Source organism: Meleagris gallopavo, chromosome 5 (genome assembly GCF_905368555.1).
Source record: "Meleagris gallopavo chromosome 5, MGAL_WU_HG_1.1, whole genome shotgun sequence".
Lineage (NCBI taxonomy): Eukaryota > Metazoa > Chordata > Aves > Galliformes > Phasianidae > Meleagris > Meleagris gallopavo.
In genome coordinates, this window is record NC_139408.1 from 36,735,965 (window position 1) to 36,761,376 (window position 25,412).

At 38.2% G+C, this 25,412-nt stretch overlaps 1 protein-coding gene across 22 annotated transcripts in view; it reads left to right on the forward strand.

The window, feature by feature from the left end:
- MIPOL1 (mirror-image polydactyly 1) overlaps window positions 1-25,412 on the forward strand; it is a 175,516-nt gene that overhangs the window by 123,953 nt on the left and 26,151 nt on the right. For 18 of the 22 annotated variants that reach the window (XM_085225228.1, XM_085225245.1, XM_085225235.1 and 15 more), the window contains 2 exons: window positions 2,641-2,772; window positions 3,349-3,443. In XM_085225228.1, coding sequence (XP_085081354.1) covers window positions 2,641-2,772; window positions 3,349-3,443 — 227 coding nt within the window. The remainder of the gene's footprint in view (window positions 1-2,640; window positions 2,773-3,348; window positions 3,444-25,412) is intronic. The other 4 variants (XM_085225236.1, XM_085225246.1, XM_085225237.1 and 1 more) reach the window with 1 other exon arrangement.

The following is a 25,412-nucleotide window of genomic DNA, read 5'->3' on the forward strand; positions in this document are numbered from 1 at the left end:
AGTCATCTTCCATCCATAGAAAGTCTGACAACATACACATTTACATTTTTTAAATTAATAATTTTTCATGTGGCACTGCATCAGCAGCTTTAGATCTGCCTGCTCACATATAACAAGTTTCAATTTAGATGAGAGTTTAGGGTGCTTCTGTTTGCCCTAGGGGAGTAAGAAAAGGATAAAAAACTCTCTTTTCCATTGCTTTAGGTTGCGCATAGGATTGTGCTTTAAATATTTTTCAAATAATAGCAATGAGATCAATAATGGCATTTTCTTATTCAAGACATGGCTATTTTATGTTTCAATATGTAGCAATTAACTTTTAGATCTAATTTAATTTGAAAATACAGGTTTTCTATAAGTAACTATTAAAATGCAAAATGGGATAAGTGTAGAAACAAGGGTATTGTTTTTCTTTTGACAGAAATTGGGCTGGGAGGCAGAGAAGAGAGAAGGATCTATCCATATTAAACCATATATGAAAGCTTTAGAATTTGCAGTCAAACAAAAGTTCTGAGAAAGAGACCATATCCAAATACTGTTTCTGAGAGCATCTCTTATACCAAGATGGTGACCAACTTCACCAGTGAGTGGGTCTTTTTAGGGAAAACCTCCACCAGAGGAATATGGGTGTAATTCTTTTGGTTGTCAATGCTCCTTCTTTCCCCTACTTTCAAAATAATAATAATAATAATCAAAACTGATACATTTCGGTGAGACGTTCTGATTTCCACATTGTGACATTTTCCAAAGAAATAATATTTTGCTTAAAAGTTCCCATAAAGCTATTGTTATTACTTGAGGTGAGGTCATATAGGACTTCTGCCATGTGCACTGTGGGTGGATTTCAATATACATTATAGAAGTCTTCAAATATTTTATAGTTGTGCAAGCACCATTGTTGTAGTTAGCAGTTAGCATAACATTGTTATGTGTGTTGTTCTGCTTCCCTCCTAGTAAGGATACTTCAGTCGTTTGTTTGTTGTTTACCACTCTTCAGGCTGTGAATGATGGCCATTTTGTTGCATGGTAGCATATCATGCACCAAGACACCTGCGCTGGAATTTTCATTGATCTCATGTAGCTCCCTAGTATGAACCCACTCAGGTTAGCAAATGCCTTATTTTCTTCCCTTGAGATTTTTTAGCTGTTTTTTGGTATTGCTTTCTTTTTTAATTTTTAATCCAGAGCCCCTGATTCTACTGTTAATTTTGCTGGTGTAAGTCAGATGAGAACCCAGTCAAAACAGTACAGTTTGTCTGATGAAAATGGACATAAATAAGACTCTTCAAACTCCAATGCCTTCTGACTTTTGTCCTGAAAAGTGAGTGGAACATGAGATGTATTTTTTATGATAGCTCTCCAAAGAGACTAGCCGTTAATCTCCCTGTGAGTAGGTGTGTCAGCTGCAAACATTTCCTTCCAGTCTCCCATTTCAATCACACTTCACAGTACACTGAAAATTGGCAAGGATTTTAATTATTGGCCTCTAGAACAAACCACCTACTTTGATTCAAGCATGTTTTCCAATTTTTAAGAATGTTGTTTCACCTACAGTACAGTATAATTATAGAAAATAGCTTGGTTTGGCTGACATTCCTGTGTTCTGTGCGTTCTGCTTGCAAGGCAGCAAGCAGCACCAGGCAAGCAGCTCACCTGCAGAGGATTTTAACCTCTTGCTGGCAGAGTTCAGGCTTGCCAGCATCCAGTACATTGTTTTTGATATCAGAAGCTCTATACTACTGTCACTTGAAGGTTAAACATTAACGCTTTTTGCCTTTTAAGCTGCAGGAATGCTCTATATAGTAAGAAAGTTTGTTTTTATTCTCCAGGGAGCCCTCTGTTAAAATTTTATGTGTGTCTGTTACAGGAGCAGCTGCAGCAGTGGGTCCTGAACCCCAGTGACACAAAGCCCTGAGCACAGCATGATCCTATGGTCAGCACAGTGCTGACTGGCTGTGTGGCTGCATTTGCGCAGAGCAGTGCTCAGTAAAATCTGCCAGTAGTCAGCCATGTATCCAGGACATGATTAATCAGCCAGCAGGGTAAATTGTCTATAGATGACTGGGAGTTGACAGTAAACAGTAAAACACCTGCCTTGAAGACTCACAGTCTTAACAGACAAGCAGGAAACAGAAGCAAGCATGAGCCGTTTCAAGAGAGAAACTGTGAGGCACAGACTGAGTTGCTGATGATTATGCAGTTAGTCTGGCAGAGCTCAGAGCTGAACTCCCTTCATGTGTTCGTAGCTCATGTAGTAAGTCTTTAATTTAAGAAACTGTTCCACAACACTGTGCTGAGAAGTTGGCAGAATTCACCTCAGCATTTCTCTCACACGTACCCCTTAGTTTGAAGCTCTACAATTTGTACAACTAATAACTTACACTGTGAATTAGAAACATTGGAAACCAGCCCAATGCTCAGGCTCGTGTGTCAAGGAATTGCTGTGCAAGCCCAGTCTTATTTGTTGTTACAACAATTAATCATCCAATGATTATCAGGTAATTTATATGGTATCTGGGCCCTCAAGGGAGTTCTGCAGTGCTATTGAAATTGGACATTTTAAAATTAATGGTGATTAAGCTGTAAAGCCTTATTAAATATGCATGAGTGCTATTTCTCCTTCCTCCTCTCTACCCGTAGCGCCATGTTGGGGCTGGCTGCCTTCCTGACCTACCAGCCGCGCACTGCAGTCTCCACCATGGCTGTGAGTCACAGGCTGCTCAGCTCCATGCCAGCAAACAAAGGCAGGGGAACATCCGGGACGATGCACAGGTGGGAAATGGCAGTGGCCGCTCAGGGAATCCCTCACCCCACCATAAACCAGGTTCTGGATGGGAATGCAGCCAGCTCCTGGAGCAATCCAGCACTGCCGGTCTCAGCAGACTTCACTGGGAACATCGGGTGGCTCTTAGGGCAGGAGCTGCAACATGGCCACATGCTGACCAAGTGGTGCACATCAGTAGCTGAAGATTGAGTGCTTTGTTTCACTCACTACAGAGTATGTCGCTTACAGAATTTTGCAGCGAGAATGTTATATAACTATGACGTGTTTCTTGAGAAACATTTGGCTCAAATGAGTATGGCTGACCTTACCCATTCAAAAAGTTTACTGTGTATGCAAAGGAAACCCTTCAAAACATCATCCTGCTGTGAAAAGGAATTAAAAACAGTTATAATGCTACAAGAAATAAATATTTTTTCCAAAAAATGGCACAGGCAGTGTTATGGAATAGTATAACTAAGTACTTGTCTTACAATGAAACATGGCTGAAATTAATGCATAAAAGATTTTCAAAGAGATATAGATATTCTGAATAAATTGTTTATCCTTTGCTTACTGTTCTGCAGGCAGAACTGATAGCCCTGCAACAAGAAAAAGAAGCCACTCTTCAGCAGTGCAGAAAGTTAGAAGAAGAAATCCAGAGATTGCGTGTACATTACAGGTAAAATAATTAATATCAAAACAAGTCAGTGACTCATAGGGGAAATTTTCTGTATGGTGTCTGACTCTAAGTAAGGAAATAGCTTTATCAAGTAGGTATTTGTTGGAAATGTGAATACATCAATGAATCAAAGCTGCATTTCTGCTTTGCTGCTCGCCAACCACCTCTTTGAAATAGAAGTCTTTCTCTTGTAACCTAAATATTGTATTAGTTTCTTCTAAGCGAAGGGGAAGGTTGCTGGCAGTTAATTCTCATAAGAATGTAAAACCTGTCTAATAATGATTCATTTGCTTAAAAATACCACGGTAAAAGAACCAGTAGTCATAAACGCTTATTTCTTCCCTGTTTGCACATACATACATAACCTTATCAACATAGATTTTAAAATAATCAGTAATTTTTAAAGCCTGTTTTCTAACTCCCAACATCAAGTATGAGTTTTAATTCCTTATGTTCTGTAACAGTACATAGAATAAGAGAAATGCCATTCTCTCATTAATTTAGGTGGGCCGCACTGAACATTTGCATGGATCAGTGGATGGTAATCCCTAAGGAAGAGCTCTGTGTGGTCCAGGGAAGGAGTTAGGTTGTTTTATGGAGTGATGTTGGGTTACAGCTCTCATTTCATCCTGACCTTCTATGTGAGAGGGGATACAGAGCTGCCAGCAGGTTAGAGGCAGGAGAATTGGCATCAACACAGCAGAAAATTGTGAATCTGAAGGCTGAATGTCTGTGATGAGGGATGTGGGCTGCAGAGGTAAATAATAAATGTAGTGTGAATATTACGTTCATTGGAAATAAAGGGAACTAGTTAGTTATAACTAAAAAAAAAAAAAAAAAGCAGTTGCAGAACTGTGTTTTCAGTGTTTCAGCATTTACAAGTGAAAAATACTTGGGTTTCCAGAGGTTTTTAGAGTTTCCCCTTCTCATTAAGTTTATTAAAACCTGGGAGGGAAGTTTCAAAAACAACTTCTGTTCCTAAATCTCACAGGCATTTATTTAAAACCTGTTAATAGTGAATAGAAACCCCAAGCAATTTGTGATTATTGCTTTTAATGAATTTGGTCAGCATTTAGTGTGTGCACAAATTATGGTATGATTTACCGAGCTAGAAAGAATTTATTATAGTGCCCTTATTACTCACTTAAATGGGATTTGTAGAATAATTTTAAAAGAGAAATGCAATTTTTATATTGATATTTCAGAAATAAAGACTTTGCTTGTGTTGATCTGCACATCGTAGGGGATTTTTCATTGGCTTTTGAGTTTGACTGTTGAGATAGTCTCAGGCTTGCTGTAATATATTTAACAAGTGCAGTAGACAGCAGCTGCAATTTACTCTTGTAAATAACTTAAATCTCAGAAAATAATAATGACTTGCAGGAATCACTATTAGAATGTAGCATGTTAATATCTTTTGGCTCTTACTTTGAACAAGCAGAATTCCATTGTAAATTTGATTATGGTCTTCTACAAGATTTACTTACAAGTTGTGATAGTAGTCACCTGAATATTCTTTGTGGCAAAGATGTTTTTTCATTACTTAGTTATTCAAGTTATATGATCATTCAGAACACCAAAAATAATTTTCTCTCTTTTGTCACTGTCCTTAGGGAGTCACTAAGTAGTTCTCATACCAAATAAGACAGATGAAGAAAAGAGTATATAGCATGTGTGTGAAAAACCATATCAGACCAAATGAGATTGGTCATAAAAACCATAAATAGCAAAGCAGTGCATTTTCTCAGGCCATCTCAAATGAGTGAAAACTTATTCTCTGTTTCATATGTTGGCCATTTCCAAACATGGACTTGATACCAAGTTCAGAGTAACCTGATGAAGTAGAAACTGCTAGAGGACTGCTAGCTTGAGGAGAAGTTTTGAGAAAAATAGGAGCAGGATTTGCAAGATCCAAATCAAAATTAAAATGAAAATGAACTTTGGGGGAATACATCATGAAACACTGATTTTCATATGAATTCTGACTTTTTTTTAAGAGAGGTCAGGTCCCAGAACTATTACAATCTTCTTGGAAGAGAATGACAAATAAAAATGAGGGAAAAGGTGGAGGAATCTAATTCAGATAGAGAAGGGAGAGGAAGTTGGCTCACAGTAAAGTTGGGCAAGTTCACCACTTCTGTTTACTCGTCCTATATTGTTCCTATGTCATGTCTCAAAAGGAAAGTTGAATTTTCTGGAAAGTAACCTGAAAATGCTTATCAGAAATGAAAATTTGCATAACAGTTAGGAACTGTATAGAGTTTCTAGCTTACTAGGGTAATCGCTTCACCACAATGCTCTTTAAGCTAGGGATTAATGCAAATCATAGATCATCAGCAACCAAAAGAGGCTATATCCAAATAATCAGTTTTGAACTGTGTGGGAGTGTTAATCCCACTGCCACTTTCTCACATATTTCTGTTGTTTGAATGTCATCATAAGTATTTCATTTGCATAGTTTTCAGTTATGGACTACCCGTTTCTATAATCAGTTTCCTTCTATTTCAGTAACGCTTGAGAAGTATACTTCTCCTACATATAAAATGCTGGCACAGACATATGCTGTTGCATACTGATTATTTTTTCACATATTAGATACAACAGTATGACTATGAATGAGGACTATATTTCTATATAGGGAAGTACATATATATTTTTCCAAATTTAAAAACAAAAAACAACCAAAAATACTTCACTCAAAAGCTCTGGGACTGAGAGTTTTCATAAGTAAATAATTTGAACAGATTATAAGCAGTAGAACAAAATGATGTCTCTGACTTTGAATTGGATTTAACCTCCATTGCCAAGAAAGGTGAGAGAGAAAAATACAGGACTATCCTGCTTAAAAGTATGTTTTTGTAGGTTTCATGTTGAGGTCAGATGTAGGGTTGCTCAGTTCAGAAAAACTGTGATTTTTTTGCTCCACAGCTGTGTAAGAAATGCACACTTGTATTTACACACCTTTGAATGAAACTACTAAAGAAAATAATGCTTATGTCCAGCAATAGGAGTTAATTAGGGCTGTAAGGTAGAATTTAGGAATGCTATTAGAAGTGTGAGTAGTTATTTCAGTGATAGGTATGACTTTCATTTGTGATTTAATCAAGCACTTAAAAGCCATGTATTTACCAAGTCTAAGTTCACAGGGGAGGAGAGACAGGAAGAACTTTGGAAAAAGTTCTTCCAGTTTGCTGTTGAAATGTGTAAGATGCAGTAATAGCTACAGGCTGGAAGTTACAATAGGAAGAAACTTACTTTTTTTGCAGCAAGTTTCCTATTGAATGGGCATTTCTTTCTGACTTGCAATGTTAAAATGAAATCATAATTTGTCTTGTGAAGAGTTGAAGTTTTAAGGGTAGATGCATGTCACAGTCTCGGGAGTTGCATGTAAAAGGGTAATCAGAATTGATAAGGTATAACCAGCATGAAAGAAAACTATTTGTATTTTACAATTATGTGACAATTTTTGATAATGAGATAGAAGTCGAACTTCAGTGAGATTCCCTGTAATAGTGAGTAGTATGATCTGAAATAAATATTTTTAGAATCAGGCATTCAGTCAGTATGGGCAGCTTCTCTTGATACCTAACCAGTTGTATCACTTTTAAAAGTTATAAACTATTGAAGAGATTTAGTAAGATTTCAATCCAAAAGCTGCTGATGCTTCTACTGCTTCAGTTAACCTGGAATTCACGGTTTAAGTAGCGCAAGCAAACAGTTGAAAAAACAATTGGTTTTGCAGAGGTATGTACATTTTTCCCACAAAGTGTGTCGTAAACTGATGTGCAGGTTGATCTTTTTAGAGATGGAAATTGATATAAAGTTGAAAGAGAATTGAAAGTTTTTTATGATTTCCTCAGATGAAAGACATATAAACACAACTCAATTTTCATTTTAATTACAGTAGTAAATCAACATATAACAAGAGAAACAGATGAATAAGGATGCTTTGCAAGGCAATATCTGCACTGCTGGGGGAAAAAAAAAAGGCTGTATTCTATTTTAGTTCTGAATACAATGGTGCATGTTTAATTTACTTCCATTCTGTAGATTCCTGGCCAATGTAATGGATTATAATATTTAAATGATGCCATTTTAGAATCAAAGAATCATAGAATGGTCTGGGTTGAAAAGAACCTAAAAGATCATCTAGTTTCACCTCCCTGCACCCCCCCTTGTAGGCACGGTAGCCAACCACTAGACCAGGCTGCCCAGAGCTACATCCAGCCTGGCCTTGAATGCCTTCAGGGACGAGGCATCCACAGCCTCTCTTTAGCATTGTTCCATGGGTTCCGCAAATGGATAACTAGTGACATAATAATTACTATTATACTGTTTTCTTGTTCTGGTAATAAGGTCTGTTATAAGCTATAAAGTATTCTACCTAACACCAGTAACCATTCTTTTGTATTCAGCATTCAGCTTCACAGGCACTGTAGTGGCAAGTCAGAATACAACTGCCTGTTTAGTCTCCAAATGACCCCTGCTCAAATATTTCAGCCTCTTTGTTTTGCCATCTCTTTTTCAGAGATTTATCCAGGCCAGATTTATCTCATGCTTACAGGATGTGTAGCAGGAGATGGGGCTGGTCTACTGCCCAGCTTCCCAGTCCAAATGAACTGAAATTGAAACCCATTCACACTGGGATGAGTGAGGCTGCAGCTGTTAGCTCAGAGGAGTGATCTCAGTTCTTCCTTTGCAGCTGAAGCAGGATACCTTGAGAACCTGCCGCTGCAGCTTACCTCGAAGAACTGCTTTTTTCATTGCTAGTTTTCATCTCATTTTTTCAGTTACGTTCGTTGACTCATTTTCCTGCTCTTTTCAACCTGTCTGCTCAGTGTTATTCTGGCACTGTAGTCTCAGTGTTAGTTGATTCAGACATCATAATGTGGCTAGCTATAGTCATTAAGAAGAGTGTTGTTTTTGCAAAGCAATTTTGGGGAGATCAGAGGAAAAGATGATAGTTGTTTTCAGTATTTTGTGTGCAGCAATAACTTCCATTTATCCAGAAGTTTCAGACATCCATCTTCAAAAGTAAATCTTGAGCTAAGCAAATTTCCCACTTCCAAGAAGAAGAGAGGTTATTTTTTATACCAGAGATGAGATGCTTGCATGCATTGTACAATGAGAGACAGTATGGTATGTCTTCTTGTGAGAAGAAACCTAACTCTCTGCAATGTGATATGGCTCAACATACAGAAAACTTCTCTATAAGGGAACACTAAGCTTTTGTTTGTCTTTTGTTACTCATGTACTACCCAAGCTATATTTTTTAGTTTATTCTCTACATAGTCCCACTGATTTCTGTGGGAGATTTGGACTGCACTGAATGACAATTTAGCTTTGTTTTTCTGAGTGTGTATTCTTCCTGTTTATTGAACCAGAGTTCTGAAATTGGTTGAGAATGTTGGCTTTTTTTTTTCTGTATTACTTTTATCAGATTGGTTAAAATCCCACCTCCTCTGAGTGACCTGTGGGACTTTCAGAGAATTTTAGTCAATTTGCGGGGGCAAGAGAAGCCAGCACCCAGAGGGCTGTTCCACAAACTGCCCTGGATCAGATAGCTGAAAAGAGGAAAGTGGATCAGCTGGTTGCTCTGCTTTGACAAAGCAGTTATGTAAAGTGTTACCGGGGCTGCTGTGATGGCTATAACCTGCAGTATCTTGGTGCAGGTGAGCAGATGACAGAGTCCTGCTTTGTTATCCATATGTATTTCACATTTTATTGGTTTTATTGTCCTCTTCCCTTCACCCCATCTTCAGACTTCATGTTCTCTAGCCTGCAATTGGTTATTCTTTCCTTTTGTAATTGCTTCATTTTCTAGCAATGATTGCCAGAGAGTCTGACTTCAATAATCAGTAGATAAGGAGTTCCTTGGAAGTATGGCAGACCAGATCCTCGTGCATACTCCAGTTAACACTTGACCATTTGCCCAGAAGAGGAATGGTAAAGAGAGACTCCAGCATGGATTATAAGCTTGGTGTTTACAGCACCTATGTGGCAGGCAGTGAAAAAGCAGAGTAGTGTCTGAGCCTGTTTGGAAGGATGGTGTTTTTCTTTTTTTGCCTCCCAATGGAATATTTTAGCCATCGGTATGCTCTCTCATTCATTCAGACACACACTCACGCACACAGAAAAGTTTTGAAAGTTTCTGTTTTTGCCCTGACATGATTTTGAAGATTTTCCCATCACTGGGAAAAAACGTTGCAGCATGGAAAAATAATTTCCTTCTCAGCTTTCATGATTTATAAAAATGGAGAAGGAGAGGAAGCTCTGCCCTGCCACAGATCCCCACTGCTGGTGGAACAAGCTAGCCCATGCCATCCCTGCAGCCTGGGGTGGACGTCAGGCATTTGCTTTGCCTTATGCTGCTGTTGACTCAGGCATGGATTGGTCTGACCTACATTTAATGAAAACTTTGCGCCTAATTTTTCCACTGGCTGGCTCTTGGCCTTCAGAGGCGCTTTGCCAATAGGAAACACTAAGCAGCAAATCTGAGGAGGAATGTGGGCAGCATGAGTATGGACTGAAGTGCTTTACATGCTCTCTGATGCAGTTTTAACTCGTACTGTGCCCTGGGCTGAGTCTGCTACTGCTTCTGTCAGTGGGTGTGTTATACTGGCAAACTTTCTCCAGGTTTTTAAATTTTTTGTGGACTGATCAGCCCCATGTTGTGCCAAAAACATTAAAGCTAGAAGCACTGCACACTGGATTATGGTGTATTTCATCAGACTTGCACAGACTTCTTCCTATCTACTTCTGTGGGGTAACTTGAACTGAAAGAACAATTACCTTGTCAGTTTTGCTATGATAGACTTCTTTAGATGACTCTCTGCTTTCTCTAAGAGCACAGATTTGCTTGACAGAAAGGAATTCCTTGCCAGTGGACGCTGCCATGGTCCTGTGACTCTGTATGCACCGCGCAGCTGACTTTCTGTTAGCAGCTCTTCTTGGTTCAGACTGATTCTCTTCCCCCTCTGTTTCACCTGGGTTCTCTGTGGTTTTCTGCTCTAACCTTCTTGGTTTCACAGAGAGCTGTAAAGTATAAGAAGTGTGATTTTGTTCTATGCTTTTCGGAATAAGTGCATAGCTAGAGGTTTCTAGGAATTGTTTTTCAAATTGTTAAAACTTAATAAAGTGGAATTGCTGGAAGGAAGGTTTAAAGGCTCTGGAATAACTACCTGCAAGCAACCAGCTGATAGTTTGGAGCTAATTGTTAATACAAAATATACTACTGCAGACATACTTGTAAAAATTAGGGTATTGAGTTCAGTGAAGTTAATATCAATTCTGTGTTAATCAGAAGTATATACTTCTTTTCAAGTATATACTTGAAAAAGAATGTTCAAAATCTACACAGAGCATTTGTAGGATGGTGAAATCTTTTCCTTGATAGAAAGGGTGTATGACTAGAGGCTAAATGTTCTGATTGTGCAATTTAAACACTGGGTGAATATTGATGAATCACATCACTAATCAGAATCACAGAACGGTTTAGGTTGGAAGGGACCTTTAAAGACCATCTAGTCCAACTCCCTAATTTCTTCAGCTGCTTTATTTGTACAAAACAAAGTAGTACCCATTTTCTGTCATACTTTTAGATATGTATAGTCTATCAAAAAGTGCTCTTATTTTAAAGTCAGAGAAAGAGAAAGAAAACAGACAGGATTTAAAAAAAAAAAAAAAAAAAAAGAGCCTTTTTTAAAGCAAGAAATAGAGAAAAGTCGTATAGCCAGAGCTACTTGGAAGACAAATTTTCCCATGAAAAGTTCAGAAGAAAATCTAAAACTACAACAAAGAGAATTCAACTTACCCCGCAAATGGTGTATTAAAGGGAATTTCTTTTGTTCTAAATATGGTATTTAGAAATAAAGTCATAACATTGTCAGAAGGACTTTAAATGCCATTTATTTTCTGTTGGTTTTTCACATGACATGTTTTTATGCTAAAATTTCAATTCAGTGGGGAAAAAAGATCATTTTGACTTGTGTTCTGGTTCAGTTCTCTTCTGTTGAAGAACTGAAACAAAATAGCATTTAAAGTTGAAATCTGAAGGTGAAAGGAAAACTTTCTCTCAGAAATTTGCCACAGGAAGCCAACATATTTTTTTCACTGGAATTTACCTCTTCCAATAGAAAAACATTTGTTTGTTGAGAAGACTTTCCACATGAAAAATTTTTAGGCAGTGCTAGACATAACATTACTTCTTGGGCTTAGCCTTGCTCCCGGTTGAGTCAATGGAAAATTTCATTTAGGAAACAAGTCAGAATTCAGGTGTGAAAAGAAGTGCTCTCTCTGCCTGCTGCAGAATGTAAGCTACAGGACTGCTCACCTGCAATGCCGAGAAGCTGAGAGCAAGATACTGTTTCTATTCAGCTGGGGTTTTTTTGTTTTTGTTTTTTTGGTTTTTTTTGAAAGTCAGAGGTTTTGTTAAGCTGCTACATGCTTATCTTGCTGATGCCTCTCCCTGGAAGGTGTCCAACTTTTACACTCCATCCACAAGCTGCTTTACTAACTAATGAGACAGGGGTCTGTGCTTTGGAAGTGGAAGGCTTTTAATCTTGTGTCCAAAATTACATAATGCTGTGTCGCTCCTCCAGTACAGATAATTCTTCCAGCACAAGTGTGATGGTTGTCATTTTTAATTGTAGGAATAGGGGTGGACTTGATGATTTCAGTCAGTTTTCCAGTGAAGAAATGGCCCTGCTGTGATTTGCACAATTCTAAGCCTTTGAAATATTTGAATAAAATACAATATATTCATAATGCTTTTCAATTCAAAGCTGCAGTTCATACTGTCATGAGAGGAAGGAAAACTGGCCCAGAACACATTGATAGCTTTTTCCACCACCAACAAGAATATATGTATGCAGTGGTGCAGCAGCACTGTCTCCTGACAGAGAGGCTGTGAGCTAGGCAAGAAGAGCCATACAAGGGCAAGGAGGAAGTTAGGCCAAGCATACAGTCAGCTTCCAAGTGACTTTACATTTCCTTCCCAACTGGAGACACTTCATATCTTGTTTTTATCTTCCCTTCACCTGTACTATACCAATGATAGAGATTGGACATGACCACCCAGAAGTGTATTCACTAGCAACACAGATGTGGTGGTTAGCAGTGTTAGCAGTGACACAGAAGCAGCAGCAAGCACTAAAAGGTGAGAAACTATAAACTGCTGAAGGAGAACGTCTTGTCATACTGCAACTTGAAAAATCCCAGGGATGAGCACATAAACTCTGCTCTCCCATCTGCAGTTGAAAACTTTGCTGCCTTTAGCTAACATAATTGAACTTATTTTTTAAGTTGCAGTGAGTTTGAAAGCCTGTTTGGGGATCACAAAGGATTTTTTTTCACTGCACCCTCAGGCTTGATAGGGGCTTTGTTTCTTAATTTCCCATTCTTCACTCCACTAACTGAAACAAAGCCCCTATGAAGCCTGAGGGCCCAGTGAATAAAGCTAGTAGGAGAGCTACTGAAGTAAGACATACAGTATTGCAGTATGTGGTAACACCATGTTCTTTTGGTACCTGGTGACTTGTGTCCTAAGGGAATAAAAGAATCTAATCTCAGCATGTCCTGTAATCTCAAAGTGCAAACCAATGGGATTGCTCATAATTAAATCATATGAAGTCATGGACTGCCGCACGGAACCTTCCTCTGTGTCTATTCTGTCTTCAGGAGAGGCATTTTTATGCAGTCTTACCAGATATCAGTTCTTAGGGTTGCTGCTTTCATATTTGAAAGAAATTTCTTGGCTCTGATAATTTCAAGATTTTTGTTTTATGCTTGATGTTTTTGCTTCTTAGCTTGTGGAGTTCACAGCATGTATCTGTAGCAATTGGTAGACTTCAGTATGAAAAAATTAGTCACAAAGTAAGCTATGAGGTGCCCAGATTGTTTTAAGAATTTGTATAGGAAATAATTAGGGTAACTGTGCAAAATGTTTGCAAATGCTATCATGAAAACTGTAATTGTAAAGGATCTCTCTCTTTCCATGTAAATTTGTATTCAGAGCTGGCCAGACTAGACTACTGTATGAAAATATTATCTGCCCAAAAGACAATACTGTAAATACAGTAGTTTATTTGGGATATGTTTGCTTCCCTTCTGTATATTTTTTTTCAAAACAAAGGAGGAAAGTAGTGAAAAAAGAAAGAGTGCTTGTATGTGATATTTTTTATCATTTAGTTATTAGATATTTGTTTTGGTGCTTGAGGCAGAAAAAAAAAAAAAAAACCTTTTTATTTCATTTACCTTCATTTTATTCTTTGAAAGTAACATAGAAAGAAAGAAGTGTCGGGTAGAAACAAAGAGAGCTCACAGTTGGATTTTACTGTTAAAAGATAGGAGATGACAATAGTATCTTTTTAGTGTATCTGTTATCTGTGGTATCATTAAACTGAATGATGTGCTAAATAATAAAAGCAGCCTTATCACATCACAAGGCCTTGAATTGTATCTCGAAGTTGCATTGCCTATGGGTTCCGTTTGGTTTACAGAAAGGGTTTGGAGTCAGAAGAAGCTGCAGTTCAGAGTGCATTTCTGAAATCAAAGCTCTTTAGACAGATGGCTGCTAGCACTCCAAAATGATTAAAATATGTTCCAAGCAACATCAGTTTGCGGGCTTGGGGACCCAACCTTTCATTAGTCAATAAAGGGTCTTGAGTTCTTGAAAATGAAATCTTTAAAAGCTAATAAGGCTTCTGGTTTGCTCTGAGCTGTTTCTTTGGATTTGCAGTTGTAGATTGGACTTGGGCCAGTATCTATTCAATAATATAAGGCTTTAAAAAAAATCCGGTTACAAGAGGCCGCCCAGCAGATCTGCGTGTTAAATAGTGGGGCCAAAATTTTTGGTGTTGAATACATAATAACTCAGGCACCTGAGTTTGCATTTAGAAAGCTGGGAAGGGACCTGCGAGTGCCACCTTGGATTGCTAGTCACTTACTGGATTAAATGACACTACCAATGCTTGGCCATTTGGACCTGTTCTATTTTATTTGTAAAACCTTGTGAGCTGGTCTAGCATTGTCTCCAGGATACCTTCAGCATGCCATAACCAAGATACTAACTCATTAAGCAAATTTTCTACTGCTTTTAGAAGTCAGTAATATTATTTACAGCATCCCTGAGTCTTGTCAGTGCTTGTAAATTATGAATGTGCCATAGTTGGTTTGGTGCTTCAGTGTAGTTGGGTTTTTTCTATTGTCTGTAGCAGGGTTATGAGAGAGAGCAACTGGGGGCTTGTGCAAACGCAAAATGTCTGTAACCTCTGCATATGTATGTCAGGGCAGTAGCAATAAATGTCTGTTCAATAAGGTATTAACAAGTCCAAGCCTTCTGTTTCTTTTTCTCTCTCCAAAAAAGACCCCTCTCACAATTTGTAAATTTCTGAACTTAAAGTGCTCTTGCCTCATAGACTCTTTCTACACGAAAATCTGAAGATACACTTCTTTTCCCAATCTGCCAAAAATCCCTCAAGATTTAGCCCACTGCTAGCTAAGAGAGGATTTTTTTCGTCAGTTTTTACATACACCAACGGAAGCAAAGCAAGTCTCAGTGATCTCATTAGCTTCAGTGTGATCCCATTAGTCAGATTGTTCAGCCTGTCTTCTTTCACCTTGGGAACAGTTCTCACATTCCTTTTGTCAGTACTTGATGGGGCCGGTGACTGAAGTTCTACCCCCAGAGACACCACAGTTACTTGGAGAATGTCCTACTCCATTTTGCATTCCCATAGTCTCTCTCTGAAGGTTTTTCTCTGCTTCAGCATTAACAGCCAGTGATTTTTTTTTTTCTTGTCGTAAGTACAGGCAAAGTCTTACTGTTTTTTGTAAGCATACAGCAGATTTTGGATTCTGATTATTTTATCGGGCTGCTTTTTTTTTTTCCATTTGTTGTAAAATACTTGCTTTGTGTTTCCCAAAGCTTTTGCCCGTCAAAACAATCCCATCATATACATACTCTTAGAAGTAAGTTCTGAACTGAGTCATTTTCTTGCTGGAAAACATACAGTTGTAGGCATAGTTTTTTCTTCGAAATTTGTATGAGCTTTTTTTTTTTTCCCGACAAAACTAAGAGGTTGTTTTCCCTGTCGTTTTCTGTAGGTCACAGAAGACAAGAGAACATACTAAAAGCTCTTTCTCTTGATGTCTCCCTTTATGGAGTTCCTTAAAAACAGATATGTTTACCCTGGACTCTGTTACAGTATTTTGTGCTCTGGTGTGGTCCTGATACTTTCTATTATTGTTTGATTGTGCCTCCTAAAATTTACAGAGTTGACCTAACCACTTAAGCAAGTCAGATCTTCAGGATAAGGAGGTGCACAAAGCCTTCATCAAAAAAAAAAAAAAAATTTTTTTTGAGGTTTGATAGATCCTGAAGAACTAGGAAAGGAAACTAAAAAGAAAAGATTCATAGTGTATTGGGAGAAGACAGAGTTAATTTTCCTGTAGAAACTGTCTCTCATTTATACATAGGTCACTCCAAAAAGCAATACCTCCTATTTATTTCCATAAAAATTGCAGCAGATACAAAGAGCACAAATAACACTGTTGCACAGAGCAAATTCTGAGCTACAAATTACTGTTTTTCAACATAGTCACTACCATTAGCTATGCATCTTCACCAGCAATGAACAAGAGCCTGCATGCCACATTCATAAAAATCTTCATGGCTGTATGGATTCTTCATGGCTTGGCTTTCATGCCACTGTCACCACAGCTGAAATTTATCACCCACCATCTCAGTGCACTCACATCTACTGTTTGCTCTCCAGCAAGTGTCAATGAATGTCAACACCTGCCATGTTTTCTGCATGGAGGAATTCAGTGGCACACCTTTGCTTCATGTCTGATGCCATTTTGTCAGGTTCCCCCTCCGCTGCCATCTGTCACACGACAACAACAAAATGTAATGGAATATTGGTGGAAAGGTTCAACCTCTACTGCCATACCACCACCTCTGACATTGTGGACCAACCAAATAAAATAGGAGGCATTACTTTTGGAGCAGCCCTCATATCTCCTGGGAACCATACATCTTATTTGTCACTTTTCCCTGTACTCCAGGGAATCATATGAACCCTTGTATTAAGCAAACCAGCGTCTCGCATAGCCTGTGACACTTTTGGATCATTTTCCTGAGCCCTACAGGAGCTGTTTCCAAATGCAAGGTAATGAGAAAATGCCTCAGAGTGCTCCATGTGCATACATACCCAGGCCTGAGAATTCCAGGAACTGAGCAGGACATCCAGAGTGACATGAGTCTGGAGTAGTGGGTGATTTTTACATGCTGCCAAAATTTTGGGGGGAGGATTCTGTTTTGAGTTTTGGGATTTAACATTGTTTTCATCTGGAGCTGCAAGTCCTGAAACCTGTAAATATCAAATCCTAAAGGTCTCTGTTTGGGGAGTGAAAATGAAGGGCCTCTTTTAGAATGTTTTTTCTTTGCCTCTCGATTACCCTAGCTGTAAGATGTGAATAGTGCTACTCATACATTTTTGGAAAATACATCAATTTAAGTTTTCTTTATTAGATTCTGCTAAAAGTTAAGTGAGGGAAACCTAAATTTATCACAGTAGCTATTGTATTCCAGCAGTCCTTCTAAAATGCAAGTACAGAACTGCCTTTTCCAGACAAACGATATACTGTGAGTGCCTCATTAATACATTTAATGTTTAATGACCAACTGTTTCTCCTGCTTCCTCTAAATTACTGTAAAGTTACTATTCCAAGGAGAGAAAGTAGCTTTTTATTCTGGAGAAGACTGTGGCATTCATTGCTTCGAGTGAGAATGTGATCTCAAATAGTTCATAATATTTCCTCTACTAAAAGGCAGAAAGTATTTGAAATCCTTTGAAATGATGATGCTGCAAGACAGAAAAATATATCTGCTTTCTAGATAGGTGAATACAGTTGTATTATTTCACACTTAAGGATCTTTTTGGTGAAATCAATGAATATATGTACATAACTTTGCTTTAGAAGTCTTGCAGAGTTCCTTCTTTCTGTTTGTAACACTGCAGCTCTTTATGATTAAGGGAAAAAAAAAAACTGGTTTAGCAAAGGAGGTGTTGAGCCTGCCAAAGTTGATGGAGTTGAATTTGGATAGCCATTTAGTGTGGGACAGCTAGACAGGAACAGAGAAGCATGTAAAATGAGTAGATTGCTGCAGATTTATGCTTGCCAGAACATAACAGGTAAGCTGTGAGTTTAAAGATCCTGAGTCTGCGAACTTATATTAAAACACACCTCAGAAAAAAGGTTGAGAAGATATTGGTATAATGATAATTCTTCCAAACATTATCCAGAAGGAAGGTTACAATAATGTAAAATACTTCAAAATGATTTTTGCTCAACTAATGTTTCAATAATGGACGTTAATACTGTTGACTTTATTCGTGGATTGAATGCAGGCAATTTAGACAATAGATAGTATCAGGTGCTAATAGATCAAACATAATTACTCTTGATGAAATAATTTTACACAGCTTAACAAAATTGTTTCAATTATTTATTCATTGTAAAAGAAAACATTGAGTAAAAGTGGAAATACTAAGCTTTCTCCTGTAGGGGCATTGTATGCATCTCTGAGTCATAGTTTTTCTTCATAGCAACCTTTCCTCTATCACAACTTCCTGTGCAAGTTATTACAATACTTTTTGCATAAGATAGGTCATATGAAGTTCAGCTGTAGGTGGGGCCACTGTAGTAGATTGGGGGACAGTCTTAATAGATCCGTTTCATTAATTAAGTCATGCATTTTTTTATTAACAAAACCTGTATGTCAGGTTTAGCCAGCTGGGAACCATTCTTACGGTTGTTATCTTTGTCAGAAGGAATATTGTGAAAATAAGGAATTACTCTACAGGCTTTAACTCCTGATTAAACAGAGGAATGACATCCTCTCACCCACTGTCCATGAGAAAATAACTTAGAGGCATATCATGGGTTTGATTCAGAAGCTGTGGTCTTATGTATCTTGTTAAGGTAAAAATTGTGTACTATGCATTCACAATTTATCGTGAAGGTTTTGTTTCATACCTATTCCGTGGTCACTGAGGTAAGCAAATTTCAGGCCAAAATTTCAAATAGCTAGATTACTTGTTGTTACTGTCGCTTGCTTGTTTGTTTTTGTTTGTTTTGTTTTTGGTGGTTGTTGGTTTTTCATTTGTTTGTTTCATTAACTATTGAAGAAACTGCAACCTACGCCTCTTTTTGAATGTACAAAGCAATATTTTCTTGTGTCCTTCCTCTTCTAGTGTTCCACTTCTGTATATCAGGAGAAAGATATAAGATTTTCAGGAAGTATTTTGTAATAGACGTGGAGAATGGTGTAGGCACCTAATGTTGGCCTCAGCCTTTAGCTTCTTGATACAATAAATTCAAGTCTTTCTTTACTAGGCTACATCATAGTCCTCAACTCAGGAAATGTACAAATGACTTCCACTGTCACTGAAGAGAATTGAACTGGTGGGAGGACTCACCAGGGAGGAGTGCTGTGAATTTATCCCTCACTTGTCCCTTACACAAAGGGAGTGGGGAGAAGGATAGGTAATACTGTTCAGATTGATTTTTTCCTTGTCCTTCTGAGCTAGACAGGATCTTTATTTTATCTAGGTTTGTCTAATTGCAATTATTTATTTCAATCAGATTCTGTAAGATTCTGGAGTCTGAGCCTAATGTCAATTGGATGTTACAGAATTACCTGTTCTTCCATTTAGCTCTTCTTCTTTATCGTCTTTAACCAAAGGAGTCTTATACTTCTACTGTTGTGACAGTAAAACAAGAGCTACTGTCTTTGTGATGTAATAATTTAGTTCTCTTTCTTGAGTAGTGTTACTGCTCCTAGCAGAGAAGAACAGGCTACTCAATGTACACGCATTAGTGTAGTGTATTATCTTGTCCTGTCCAAAAAAATGAAAATATGAATCAAACATTGTTGAATTCAGTGCTGGCTAGATTTCACAAGAACTTTCATACTCATTCATTTTCCTTGTCAGGTCCTGAGAAAATAATTAGATCTTTGATTTAGTGCAGCCAATTTGTTTCCTGCTACAATTACTCACTTTTACCTGATGGCTATGGAGGAATTATATGCTGGCAAAAAGAAAAAGCTGCAGTTTTTCTCATGAACTTCTGCCTCATGAAGTTACCACTGGTGTTTTCCTCTTTGCTTAGACTGAGTTAAAGGGCATAAAAATGTTATTCTTTCACAGATTTTATTTCAATAGTCCAGTGGTTAAAACTCATGAGAATAGAAGAAGAAAGAAGTGAGGAAGCAGATTTAAGAGTTGTAGGATAAAGAAATCAACTTAGAATCACTTTTTAGTATCTTTACAACCCTTATCCTTTTGAGTTCCCTCTTCAATGATCATTCTCTAGCAGCATCCAGTCTCATCCCTCACATTTCAAGAAGAGTGATACTGTTCAGCTTCCATCTGATGGGCCCTCCCTGCCAATGGTCCTTTCACTTGGGAGGATGCAAGAGACATCCTTGGGTAACACAGTTTTGGGGCTCACAGCAGATGGGAGACTGCTGTCACTGCTCACACCTCGTGGTGGAATTGGCTGCTTAAGCCACAACGGGAAGGCAGGAACTGCCTCCTTGTGAGAAGCTGCAGAGATTCTTCTGTGCAGGTCCCAAATGTGGATCTGTCTCCTAAGGTTGACCAGACTGATGTGCTTTGCCAACATGCACATAGTATTAATTAGCTCTTTTGTATCTTCCCATGAATACTGTAAATTTGTGCTGAGACTTGAACCAAGATTAAGGCATCAGGTTTCCAAATGTGGTACACATATGTAACAGGAAGCAATCCTGGGCCCACATGCTTAGAATTTAACTAGGACAAGAAGTGCGGGAAAGGCACTTAACTCCCTGTTTCAGCATGGCAGACTGAGGTGAGCATGTTGTGACTTGTTCTGTGCCACACAGAAGACGTGAAACAGAAGAGGGAACTCAAGACAGATCTCCAATCTATTAAATCATTCCGCAGCATGTGTCCTTGTTTTGTACTAGGGAGAATGGCCCAGACAAGCCTGCCCCATCACCCCGGTAAGCACTGGTACAATAGAGAAGCAGACTTCCCCTGTATTAAATTTCTCAGGCGTTCCCTTTATCATTTAAACCATCGTTTTAACTGCCTTGTTTCATAGTTCTCAACTGCCCAAGGAGATATATGATTTATATATGAACAAGGGTTTGGCAGCTGCAGCTAGGCAAGGCATGGCTTACTGAGTAGCGATACACTGCTGTTATGTCATTTATGTGGCTTTCAGGAGGCAACTTGCTAGGTGTATTTCTACACTGCTTTCCCCAAACGAATCTCATTTTTGTACAGGAGAAGCTGCGATAGCTTTAAGGTAGACACCAGTCAGTGCTGATCTGGATGAAGGCGCTCAGCCTGCAGCACCAGTTCCCTTGGTGACTCAGCAGCCATTTCAGAAAGGCGTAAGTACCAAGAGAGTGGGGAAGCCATGTGCTGGGCACAGTCATGTAGAGTTCATTGGCATACTTCGTTTCCTGGCACATTGGTTCCCACAGCCAGGCATGTGTTGTAGCACAGAACATTTTGTTCCGCTATGTTCAGAGTTGCTTCATGTTTTTCAGTAAGTCTTGTGAGAAAAATCAGACAAAACTGTTTAAATACACTATTTTTTGGGGGCAGCAGGGAAGTATACTCAGAACAAAAAGAAAAACAAACAAGCAAAAGCACACATTTATTTAATTTTTTTTAAATGACATTCAAAGATCTTTCACCAGCTGAATCATTCACTAAAAAAGTAATGATAAGAGGACAAACCCTGTGTGCATCCCCTTCCCGGGTCAGTTACAATGTGAGTTTCTAGCTTTAGGGCTACTCAGCTCATCCATTAGATCATCACTCTCTCAAATTCCAAATGTGTTTAGTTATTCCATCTTTAAAACATGTTTCCATTCTTTTTATTTCTTTTAATTGCCTTCTCCTGGAGAGACACTTCTCTTCCATCTACTCAGCTGGATGTTCCTGGCTATGCTGGAAGGCAGGATTGGCTTTCTGCCCTGCGTCCGAAACAGACTTGCCTCTTAGTTTTCTGGTTCAGTGGGGGAGTTAAGCCATGTGATCACAATAGCAAATCAGGACAGCCATAAAATTCACAATCATGTCTGATTTATAAAGATAACATTGTATTAAATACAGATATTTCCTATGGTTATTAGTAACAGGCTCTCTTCAGATGGTCATTTCTGAATGGTACCATGCACTTCAGATTGATTTATTTGCCTTTATGATTTTAATTAATACTGTTTTCATCAGAGACAAGTAGTATTGATTTGAAAACTCCTAGCTGTCCAATTTATCTGTGCCAGCATTAAGGAATTATTCTTCTGATCTTTTTTTTGAAAATCCATTGAATAGCATCATAGGCTCTAAAGAGGCCATTTAAACACCAGGGAAAATAATAGTGCTTATACTTCTGGGAAAACATTTATGGTGATTCACATTTTGGAAGCTGAAATGCTATCAATGTTTTATTCCCAGATTATTTTCCAAGAAAAAGCTTGGATCCAATGCTGAATCAGTTTCATCAAAATACTTATGCTCCTAGTGGAGTTGAATCACGCAGAAAAGTCTGGAAGACTGTGCTGGTAGAGGGGATCAGGAGACTCCTCTGTCCTGTGACATTAGGCTTGGAGTAATCCTAAGTCCCTCGGGAGACATTTGGACCCTCCCTGGCTGGGGCAGAGGGGTACACACATTAGGTGTTAAAGTATCAGGATGAAAGTGTTTGTCTATTATCTGGACAAGCTGCTCTGCACAGAAAAATACAAAATGGAAAAAACACCTAATAAAACTCATTAGCTGAATCTATATCCACTTCAAGATGGGAATATTCACTGTAGGGGAACTAAAAGTCTCTGAATCTTGTAACTATCTTAAAGAGCTGGGTTTCTCCCTGGTGAAAAGAAGCTAAAAACTCTTGATGTAAGCGAGAGCTAGGAATTTTACAGAAACTGAAGACTTGTAAGAAAATCTTAAATGTGCACTAGTATAACAGGTTTTGAGAGAGTTTGGCACAGTATTTACTACTACAGTATAAAGGGCTGGGTTCCTTGATGTATATTTCTAGTTGGCATTTTATCAAGGAAATAAACTGATTTTTATTTTTCCTTTTTTTTTTTTTTTTTTTTACATGGGGATTGAAACTACAAATTCTGTGTTCAAAGTCTTGATTTAAAAGCATTTTAGTACTTTTGTATAAAACTAAAATTTTAATTGAACAAATTATTTATGCAGAAAGAAACAAGATAGAGTTTCTTTCAAGAGTTCTTTAACATATCAGATTGATAACAGTAAAAACACCTTTACTGCCATTAAATATTTACCAAGACTTGGCTTTTGGAAGAGGGGCAGTTCAGTGCAGTGTGTCTGGCTCCATGCAGAGCTATTGATTAGCTATCAGAAGGACATAGTTAATGAGTAACTTGAGGTATTACAGAGCGCTCCACATTCTTGTCAAGTCTTTTCTCTGAAGATGACCTAAAATAAAGTCAGTTACAACTGGCGTTCATTCTGCGACAGATTGCTCAAGCTTACCTACGGTATGAACAAAAGGTTCACAAGAATCAGTTGACCAGGGCTTAAGCAATCCTTTCTAGTAGTTGTTGTCATCACTGCTGGACTTTAGAACTGAACGTGTTTACATTTAATTAAAAAGAACACACAGTTTACACCGCACAGTAGCTATCAGTATCGAATCAGAATTGATTTCCGCTCTCTTTCTCAAATGACTGTTTCCTTCAAACTAATTAAAAAAAGGCACATAACAAAGTGACTCATATAAATTTTAAAGCAAAGTAAACAATATTCCCTGGAGACAAAAATAAAAGTCAACAGCACAAAGTCATTACACTGAGCTTGTTTTCAGGTGATTCCAATGCCTTGTTATGGTCTATACCAGTGCTATCAGATTTATTTTCTGTATATATATATATATATTTATAGGTATATTGGTGGATGTATATATGATGTATCACTTTCTACTGAGTAGATGAATGCTCCATTGATTACGTCAGTTTTCAGGGTCAGGATTCTTATTTGTTCCATCTGAATTGCTGCAGTTTATCTAATTCAAGAGGTGATACACCAATATTAGTACTTTTTGCAGAAGGATTTTGTCTATTCCAAATAACATAGTTTATGTGTAGTCACTCAGATAAAATGGAAATCAGAAGCCATTATCCTTACCAATGAGAAGCTGTAAAGGAAACTAAAGGCACAAACCAAATTAGCCCTAGCTACACGCGTAACACCTAACAAAGAAATCTCTATTAGATTTTGTTAGTTATGCAGGCAAATCAGAATTCAAACTATAGTGGCATGTTATTTAAGTCTTGGAGCTGAAATGCCTGACCCTTGAATGTGCACATTCTTTGTCAATAGGAAAGATTTCCATGGTTGGCATTTTGGAGACAGGAGGCTCAGGCCGGCTCAGGCCAGCCACGCACTTGTTCTGCCAAGTGCAGTGAAGTCAGCGAGAGCCCAGGGGCTGCCTGCCAGACCTGGCTGGGGTTAGATGCACAGAGCTGTACAAGCTTGTCCTGACAGGCCTGCTCTGAAGACCTATGTCCATCTATGCCACAAAACCACGTAAGGGAGAGTGCTCAGAATGGAGCTCTTGGCAAAGATCATCAAAAAAGGGACAAACAATACCTACTATGTCTGTTTTCTACCTGTTTTAGGTGAGGTACCAAAAGCTCTGTTATTTCAACATGTAACCAGAATTACTGCTTTCTTAATTACATTTAGCTTTGGAAAAAAATTAGGCCATTCTTAAAACTGATGTGATCAAAAACAAACTCAAAGCATGAAAAGCAAACCACTCCAATCAGGAGTTAACCCGTAATATTCCATCGCTATTCCACCAAGGTTGTGTGCACATCCCTGACATAGACCATTTCTCTACTGGCCAACACTGCTGGCTTTGCACCACCTCTTGCACACCTCTTCAGCCACCTGTGAGCAGCCTCCAGCAGCCATTGGGGAGCCCAGGAGTTAGGAGGTTGAAAGTAGCTCACGTCTCTGGGGCTTCTCTGCCCACCTCCAGGCCCAGTGCATCACAGCCATGGGGTGAGCACTTGCCAGGGAAGCGGTCAGGGTTCTGCAGCATTCTGTGAAGCATGGAGCTTTTGGCATCATTTTAAACATCCTTTATATTCAAATACTGAGGTCACTCCCGATGACTTGATGCCAGTTCTGTCTTCGATTAATAGATAAGGTTCCCTCTGTATTTGCAGTGTTACCTAAACAATCTATTACTGTGGGGAATAACTACAGTATTACAAATACAATGTTAATGTTATTTTGTTAACTAAAGCCATTAGCAAATATTTAAGAATGGCCAAAGCATATAAATTGGCAATAAAGAGAAGATAAAAGATAGCAAAATTATTTCTTATAACTTCTTGTATGGTTAAGCACTATACAAAATAAAATTATTTATAAAATTTCAGATTAATTTCACAGTGATCTTAGGCTTCACAGATGAATAGTCTCTCTCAGTGAATGCTAGGCTAAAATATACTAATACAGCTAATTCACTGTCAAAACATGACAGGAGCATTTTATGGTGAGACTGATTGTAGGAATAACATATAGCTGAATAAAACTCTGAGAAGTATCTACTGTTGTAGATAGTAGAGCCATGTAGAATGTAGTTTGCTGCTATTATGTTGAAAACACAATCCCCTAATTCATGGGGGAAAAAAATTATAGCCTGTGGATATGTGTCTTGCAATTAATACAGATTTGTTGTGAAATCTTGGTGTTGTATAATTCATGTTAACGAGTATCAAGTAATATTCAAGATTAAAGCATAGAACATATCCAAGTCTCTTCTGTAAATTCAGATACACTCTATTTGAGAGTTGATGTATGTGTGAAAAAAGCTAATGCTAAGTTATCAACTGCCAGACTTTCATTAATC